The 9,261-nt window shown below is 35.4% G+C and overlaps 1 protein-coding gene across 1 annotated transcript; it reads left to right on the top strand.

Annotated features, from left to right (window-relative positions):
* The first annotated feature begins 1,420 nt into the window (after positions 1–1,420).
* LOC143461925 (transcriptional adapter 2-alpha-like) lies at positions 1,421–8,288 on the top strand. Its single transcript, XM_076959870.1, has 11 exons — positions 1,421–1,581; positions 2,977–3,077; positions 3,768–3,827; positions 3,902–4,091; positions 4,474–4,582; positions 4,690–4,830; positions 4,969–5,039; positions 5,230–5,418; positions 5,718–5,842; positions 6,192–6,323; positions 6,543–8,288. The coding sequence occupies exons 1-11, from the start codon at positions 1,569–1,571 to the stop codon at positions 6,726–6,728; spliced, it is 1,317 nt and encodes a 438-aa protein (XP_076815985.1). The 5' UTR covers positions 1,421–1,568; the 3' UTR covers positions 6,729–8,288.
* The last annotated feature ends 973 nt before the right edge of the window (positions 8,289–9,261 follow it).

Raw genomic sequence — 9,261 nt, 5'->3', positions numbered from 1 at the left:
ATTTTAAATTTCTCAAAGCGCTAAAATCTAAATTTTCCAGTAGTTTCGGTTTAGGAACATTTCCAAATGTAGCGATGTTTTAGGTGTACTCTTTACATTCCGAGCATTCGATACCTTGCAGCCCTAGTACTTGGTACATCAACTATTTTAATACTAAGACTGTTTAGAACTATTAAATAAACGTGAACTCTCAGCAATGAGGTAAAGATTTTACTGATGAGTAATGATGTTTTCCATTGCTGGCACTTGCTCTCATTTTGTATGTTTGGGATATTGTCTTAGAACTAGTATGGCGAAGGTTGCGCTAGTAGGTTGTTGCGTTGCTGTCACGATGCTGCGTTGTTGATCTGTTGCTGACTCCTTGTCACAGAAGGCTGCTACTCAGTTGTTTGTTACCTTCGCTCATATATTAAAGGAAAAACAAACACGACCTTCTTACTTCAAGTCTTTTATCGAACGGATGTCCTGCGCGCAGGCAGTGCAAAGCGGAAAGAGGGCAGTAAAACGAACTAACAGTGCTCAAATAAACATGTGCTGGGAGCACCGCGAGGGCGCCAGCCAGCGACAAACAAACAAAACACCCAACGGCCGCTACACTAGCACAACAAGGAGATGAACACCATGCATTAACGTTGAATTGTTGGCGTAGACCAGGGGTGGCCAAACTGCGGCTCTTTAATGAATTAGCATTGATGAATTAGACATGCAATTTTCCCGGTCTAGACGAGTTGTTTGATCAGATTATGAAACAATGCGTTGTATCACACGTATTAACAATGGACTCATTGTTAGTAATAATCAAATTACACTCCAAAAAGTACATTATTGTACAGAAGTGTGCTAACTTGTACACTGTATTAAGTAAACTGTCAGATTGAAGCTGTACGTCAGGGCTGACCTAGTTTTAAGACTTGGTTACGGTTATAATAATAATTGCAAAAAGAGTTGGTGAAGCCCAGGTGGAGACTCATAGTATCACCACGCAGCACTAATGTTTATCGATAGCTACACTTTTTTGTGAGTGAATAAATTCGTGCTTTTTATTGTGTTTGTGTTGTGGCTCTTTTAAAACTGGAATATGTTATATGCGGCTCGAGCATGAAGCAGGTCTGGCCACCCCTGGCGTAGACGTTTTGTTCACATTGATCATATCATGTCAACTTTCCAGCTTGCGAGCAAAGGCTGTAGTGACGAAACAAAGCTCTTGTAGTGAAACCACGATTGAAAAAGCGTACCAATATAAAAAAACCTAACGTCCAGTTTTGGTTGCCCAAGAGCAAGGCTCGACAAAAAGTTTTTCTGTTTTACAAGTTACTAGGCTAGATGCTAATAACAGAAAGTCTATAGCCAACATTCAAAATAGTTACATTACATGTAGGCTAGGATAGTCTATAGTTAGGTCGTTTTTCTTTAGTTAACATTTTTATTTTATACTACCAGGACACGATTTGCTATTGGTTAGCCTCTACTGTTATAGGTATTTTGTATGTCTAAACTTACTCAACTTTAAATCCTGAACCTTTTAGACTCAATATAGCAATATCCTATGGTATAACTACATCAGAAAAATGGAAAAATCAGGTAATACACAAATATAAGCTAGGTTACCTCGTCCAATGGTATCATAGCCTTGTAGGCGGTAATTATTATTAACAGCATTGTTGCAAGTAAACCTAACAGGCCTAGACCCTTTCCGTGTTACTGTCTTAGTGGCAAGATTTTTTCGATAGCGTATACTTGACAATGGGAATTGTTGATCCACTTTGATTCTTTTTTAAATTACAAGTGTTCCAGGCATTTAATTGTAAACATTTAGCTCAGGTGAGTAGTAGTGTAGTAGTGAGTAGTAGTATGAATTCCTTTACGCAATAAAAAAATTTTGAAAATATGTTGTCTAGTTCTTATTTTACAGTGGTTTAAATTTTACGCACTGTGCTTATGTCATACCATTTGAAGTTAAGCTACATGGTCAGCAAAGCATGCAACGTAAAATGCATAAGTTTGAGCATAAGATCATCAGCAACACCTTTGAATGTAGTAATTCGGTTTGTATTTATTTCTAGTTGATTATTTTAAACTTTGCTTGATATGTAAAACAATATTAGCCTATGTAACGTACCAGAGATAACATGCATTTAGATAACAAACTCTGACATATTTTACTTCACATGGTTCGCTGACCACATATCTAGACGTCATTTCGGACAAGCCCAATGTGTAGAATTCAAAGCAATGTAAAATAAGAACTAAGCAACATAATTTCAATTTTTTGAAACTCACCTGAGTAAAATCTTTACAATCCAAAGCCCAGAACGCTTGTAATTTAAAAAAGGATCAAAGTGGGTTGACAATTTATATTGTTAAGTATAGGCGATCGAAAAGATGTTACCACCCAAAAAAGATAACTTGAAAAAAGTCTAAATTAGCCTCTAAGCTATAAGCTAAATCGCAAGGCTGCAGAATTATATGCTGAATTAAGTTTAAGCTATATCTCATGGCTATACTATTTCAGTAATTTAAGGTTTAGCTTTAGTGCACAATCACATGTTGCACTGAAATACTAGACCCGACTGGAAAGTAGGTAAGGCAGTTTTCAACGAGAAGTCTTGCATGTAAAGACACAGATTTTAGTTGTGTGTTTAATTTTTTATTTATTATAACTTGGCAGTGAAACGTGTAAATTTGCCTTGTTGATTTGTTGCTGTGTATGCACTCAGTATAACTGGTTATATTTAGGTTTTTTCGTACACTGGCCACCCAACCCTACTAAGTTTACTACATATGTGAAACTTATAAGACATAGACATTTTAATACCAGAATGCAAAAGTAAATAGATTTATTTTGAATAAACATTGTGCAAACCGTAAATCACAATTGTGTGATTTGTTTAATAGTTTATTTAACTTTGTTTAATTTAACCAGTCAGTTAAGGTTTGTTTACAAGTTTCAGGAAAAATTTATGCTTGTTTTTGTAGATAAAGTGGAAAGGGCATGTCCTGGATGTTCATCAGAGATTGCTGAGCCATACATAAAATGTGCGGAGTGTGGACCAGAAGCGTACAGAATATGTTTTTCGGTATGATGTGTTAAAATTTTCTATGGTGTAATTGCCAGTTTTGTATTGTTATACAAATTGCAAGGAATCTATACTCACAATTAAATGTTTTGTGCCTTTTTTTGGTATTTTTATTTTGCATACATCACAAAACTCGTTCAAAGCAATTACAGTTGTTATATGTAGATATCATGAATATTCTATTGAAGATAAGATAACAAACAATGTTCTTGAAAATAAAGTGCTTTGTGCATTGCAAAGCAAGTATTGTTTATTGCCTGTTATCTGCTTGAACATCTGCTTTTTGCTTGTGCTGTCCATGCTATTTTCTATTACCACTGACCTTCGCGTTTTATCTCATGGGAATGAGATGTTTCTAACAATACATACTTTTTATCTTCATACTTATTCACAACTTCTTCAAGTTTACTTATAATTCCAGTGTTGAAATATTTCACACCCGGTAGGCTGCTATTAGTAATGATAAATAGGCTTGGCATTTATGCTGAGCTGTTAAGGAAGCAAATCATAAGCATGTTAGCAATGGCATTTGATAAAATGTAAAAGTTTTATGCATGAAAATTAAGCATTGCACAATGTATGAATTATGATACATGCTATCTACAATCGTTTCTTAGGCTCTGATATGTATATTATATATATTAATTTTGATTGGCTTGTAGTGTAACTTACTTATACTTTCTTATTTAGTGTTTCACCAAAGGTTTTGAAAGCGGATCTCATGAAAATAATCACAAATATGAAATAATAGTAAGTGACAAACTAAAATATGATTCTATGTGTTTCGCAAAGATAGATAATGTTTTGACATGATTGTATTTTAGACTAATGACTTTCCTATCCTGGAACATGGATGGTCCGCTTCAGAGGAGTTGAAATTACTCGATGCTCTTGCTGATTGCGGCTCCGGAAATTGGGGCGCAATCGCTTCTCAGGTTAAAACCAAGTCTAAACTGGAATGTGAATTACACTACATGAAGTGCTATGTAGCTAACGCAAAGTATCCTTTACCTGGTTAGTTGTTTTGTTACGAACATTGTTATGGCTGTAATGCTTTGCCTTTACAATTTATTTGAACTAAATAGAATTAAAATTGCCCAAAATACAGGAATAGTACGATCAATCAATCATTTTATTTTTCGTCAAAAGTGTGGTGGAGGTAAAAAAATGAAGCTAGTTGTTATTAGCATAATGAATGGGACAAAGTGACAAAACCAAATTAAAGCTTAAAACGCAATGTTATTTACATGACCAAACTGTTATGATATTGTCACATAGATAGGCCTACCCTGCATTCATAGAACTTATGCAAGCAAAGAAAAAGGTGTTGTCTAATCAAAGAAACCAATAAAGTAGTATCGGCTTGGTTAAAACTTTGAATTACCTGTTGCTGCAGATATGCCAAACCCACAAGTAAGACCCCCATCTATCCCAATCCCATTTAAAGCATGTGAGGACCCGTGTCGTCCATTACCTGACTCGCACCGCGCCCAGCATATGGCAGGGTGAGTTTATTAGCTTTTGCAACAGACTTGAGACTTTTTGAACAATTCCATATACAAGTTCAACTATTTCTGGCTTGATATAATGTTTCAATTACATGCTTCACCAGCTACTTGGCTGCACGTGGAGATTTTATTGAAGAGTATGACAATTATGCTGAATGGGATGTGCAGGATGTATATTTTAGTCCAGATGATCGGCCAATTCTGAAATCTCTGAAAATGGCCGTTGTAAAAATATATCAGTCAAGGTAAAAGTTAACTCATAGAGTTAAATTACAAAATCGTTAAGAATAATGATGGGAAACATGCACATAAGTACTAATCACAAAACATAAATACATGTTATACTTTAAATAGTATACAAATAATGGATTGTTTTTTGCTAGGTTGAATGAACGAGCTAGGAGAAAGCACATCATCAGAAAGTTCGGTTTAATCAATCATTCTAATCATTTATGTAAGGCTCTATGTTTTACAACTCCAGTTAAGAATAGTTTTTTAGAATTGTTTGGTTGAAAAACTACTAAAAAATAAGTGCAATTTGGTTACTTTAATTGGTGCATGGTAACAAATGAAGATATTCTATATGCTGTTAACTTTTTGTAAAAAAAAATTGAAACCTTTTATTTTAACTCTCTCCTTTAAAGTGCGTTACATTCGAAAACTTTCCCCGGAACTAAGAAGTATCGAAGTAAAGTTGCGACCAGTGATGCAGTATCAACCCCATCCCATAGCTCACGATAAAATGGTTCAGGGGCTTGGACTAGAGTTGGAGCTAAGAGAGAAAATAAAGCGACTGAAAGAATATCGAAACAATGGAATTACTTGTTTTAGAGGTACTGTACTGTATGTTGATGTAGAATTTTGATCGATGTTCACTTTTCACATGTTTTGTTTGATTTGTCAGGTATTATATAGACATTGACGGTAATGGTAGTTGGTACAGATTATGTTTTGCAGAAGTTTTTAAAGTCAGTCAAACTATTTTAGAAGTGGTATATGTTGCAATACAACTATCTCAAAGTAGTCATGCACCATCAATATTATTTCAGTTTGATAAAATTCTAAAAATTATTTTGTAAAAATGTCTATTTACTTATCACTAAATATTTACAAGTGACTAAATATTTACCAGTGGCAAAATTATACGAAAAATTGAAAGTAAAGCGGGAACAGTCGAAGATCAAGTCAAACTGCATATCCGAAATCTTGCCCTACCTCCATGACCCAAACGCCCTCGCTCAATGGTTGCAGAGACAGGTATGTGCTACTTATTTCGCGTTGTTATATTTGATTTTAGTTGTTGTGTTAAAGAATTTAACTCGAAAAATGCAAAAAAATATTTTGTATGAGGTAAAAATTTATAACATCCAGAAGACTAATTGAGAAACCAAGTCGAAGTAGAATTAAAACGTGTATTGCTGGAGTAGGCTCAAATCTATTCCAAGTAGACTCAAATATCAGTGGATTAAGTTAATAATGTATTGCATTTGCTTTTTCTTCATGACGCTTGGTCGAATTCCTAAATCGACTTTATTCGTTCATTGCAACCTAGATGTGTACACATCTTTTATTTTGAAAAAGAAAAACACTAATGAAACTTATGTAGGCTGCAATAGAAGCTGGCATGTTATCATCTTCATCTGCCCCCTCAGTCGTACCAGCTGTCCGTAAGTACGCTCCTCCTATTGATCTAACGGGTTTACCAGGAGTAGAGAAGCTCACAGAAGTTGAAAGAGATGTGAGTGGCAAACCATTAGCTATGCCTTTTACCATGTTCAGAAAGATAGAACTGTAAATGTTATGCAATAAAATAAAGAATGACCCCAGACAAAAACCAAATGGATAACGTAGTAATTGCGAGTAACATGCAGTACTGCACTGTCAGGCATTCAATGATGGGAAACTTAAGTTCTGCATTGTTTATATAGCTTACTTTAACTTGTATCGTGTGTTACAGTTTTGCGCCAATGCCAGGCTGGTCCCAGAAGCATTTCTCTCTTACAAGTCAGCATTGATCAACGAATATCGTAAGAATGGGCCAGTAAGGCTTGCTACAGCACGAACCGTTGTCAAAATTGATGTGAACAAAACTCGAAAACTGTACGACTTTTTGGGCGAGCAAGGAATCATTGAACACCTGTAGTCCTCCTTTTTTGTAAACCTTTCTTGTGACACATTTTCGTTTTTTGTACTTGTTTCGACTTTCTTTGTTTTCCTGTACTTTTGCAGGTGCAAAACAAATTCAAACGGTTTCAACGTAAAAAGCTCGTATTATTATACACGGACCTTTAGGAAAGTTTCAGATTAGGTTTAATTGCAGATATGGTAGTCAAGTCAGTCTTTAATATATACAGTATATTGGTAGGTCGAAACTGTAGTAAACGCTTGTTTTGTCGACTTCGCTTAATTTGAAATCCAGGCGAATCGCCTATTGAAATGCCTGAAACCAACCAACGGTAACTCGGTGTTTTTACAATACCCAGAGTGTATTGGGCGCCTGCTATCTCGACATAAATCGAAAAATCATTTGTTTTAACATAAACACCATATTGTGATTTTTTTTCCTTATAAGGTTACAATAGGCTATTCTGTAAGTGAATGAAAATATGTGTTCGCCGTATTATATTAAGTTATACCACTCCAGTGTAGGTCAGGCTAGATTAATATAAATTATTTGAAGACGCGGTAGCTAAAAGGTTATTCAATTATGTAGCCTCAACGCAAGCAAAGAAACAAAACTGCGATAAAAGTGGCTACAACGATAACGTATCCACTAACTTACTCATCACAAATACCGTAGTTGAAGGGAGCGTAAAGGCATCATTTCCTAATGACATTATTACACTTTTTATTGGATCCGTACTGTCTATCTTTTAGTGCTCTTGTGGGCCTCAATATCGTGCCCTCTCTTGGCCGTAGAAACGGGATTCCGGTCCCTAGGATGGAGTTTCTTTTGTGCGGTTTTCCTTAACCCTCGATTTGTTGTGCACTTAAGATATTCATTGTTATTTTAAAGAAACCATGTCATTTGTATATTTATTTCGGCTATTAATATACGTGTTTTTATGTTAGGGAACTTGTCCTCTACATCTTCAAACAGTATAGTTGTCTGTGTTATTTTGTCCTAAATTCGTTGAACTTTGGAATTATTTTGTGGGTTTGGTGGCCATGCTGACCTAACATCTCATAGCACAATTCTATTATTGCTATCTTGCATATTTTAAGCCCTTGTGCTTTGACATTTTTTATTCTCTCATTCGTTTATTGTTCTTGAGCATTTGGTTTATTGTGCTATAACTACAAAGGTTGGCATCCTAACTTTCGCTCCGCACATTTAATGGCGAAAAATAAACAATACAATAGGCTACAACGTCACTCCAGAAGGGTTGTGGGCAGGGTTGCCATACCGTCCTAATTTCTAAGATTTGTTCTTACTTTGAAGGTCTGTGTCTTAGAAAATATTTTTGTCCTAATTTCTAAGAAACGTCCTTATTTCCATTTACATCCTTATTTTGTCTTATTTCTAAGGCAGACGTTTCGATTTTGGGCATTTCTACCCATTAATAGCCTACGCTATTTTGAACCATAGAGAGACCAAAATTAGGAACATGCAAATAGTGTTCCGTTTTTTTTATAGAAATTTCGATCGCGTTCTCCTGGTGTGCAGTACTGTTTCGACCAAAAATACAAACACTAGGTTGCATTCTTTTGTTTCCTAGTCGTCCTTATTTGTGAGTCACGACCGATGACAACCCTGGTTATAGGACTTCATGACGGCTTAGTTATATGCTAAGAGGTCGAAATTTTCCGGCTATATCAGTTACCTGTGTTTGGCTGAATGCCCGAATAATGTAGCATAGCAGACCGTTTGGGATGGCTACAATTCTGCTCTAAAAATCCAATTAAAAGAAACTTTTTGCAAAAAAATGGTATTGCATATCTTTTGTTCGTACAAATTTCAATTTTATTCGGTTGGGTAATGTGATTTACGCCATTTTAAGTCAAAACGTTTCAGACAACTGACTCAAGTCAAACATTCGAAAATGAAACTTGAGTCAATTTGAGCGATTACACAATTAGCTTGAGCACCACACTTAGTTTCTTAAGGCTGCAACACTGAGGAGGTTGAATGGTTCCAAATCAAAAAAGTTTTAATCGTTAAATAAAGGAGAATGATCGTTGTCTATCATGAATTGACAATGCATTACTGCGCTGTCACATTTCATGTCCTGAATCAATTTTCAATTTATAAAACTGCTTAAGTATGAATCTATTTTAGCAATTTAGTAATATATTTTTACGGTGTTTTAATCCTGCTTTGGGCATGTTTGTTCCTTGGTCTGTAGATGTTGCACCCAATCATCCATGTTTATTTCATCAAAGGAGTAGGATTACCACTGGAACAGGCTAAAAAATATTGGCCCATCAACAAGATCGTCACAATCTGATCATGTAAGACCAAGACAGTATATGTTAAATACTGAAAATGCACGAATACGAGTTGCTTTAATAGAGGTATTCAGGCAATTTTGGACTTATTCCGGTGATAATTTTATCCTGTTCTTAACATTATAAACCCGTTCCCTATTCTGTAGAGTGGTGTCCGATTTTTAAAATCTGTCGTCAGTTCATTTGAGGGGCATCCCCAATGCAGTTCGATCAATAAATGTCGAAGT

This window comes from Clavelina lepadiformis, chromosome 6 (genome assembly GCF_947623445.1).
Source record: "Clavelina lepadiformis chromosome 6, kaClaLepa1.1, whole genome shotgun sequence".
In the NCBI taxonomy this organism is placed as follows: domain Eukaryota; kingdom Metazoa; phylum Chordata; class Ascidiacea; order Aplousobranchia; family Clavelinidae; genus Clavelina; species Clavelina lepadiformis.
This window is presented reverse-complemented; position numbering and strand designations above follow the sequence as displayed.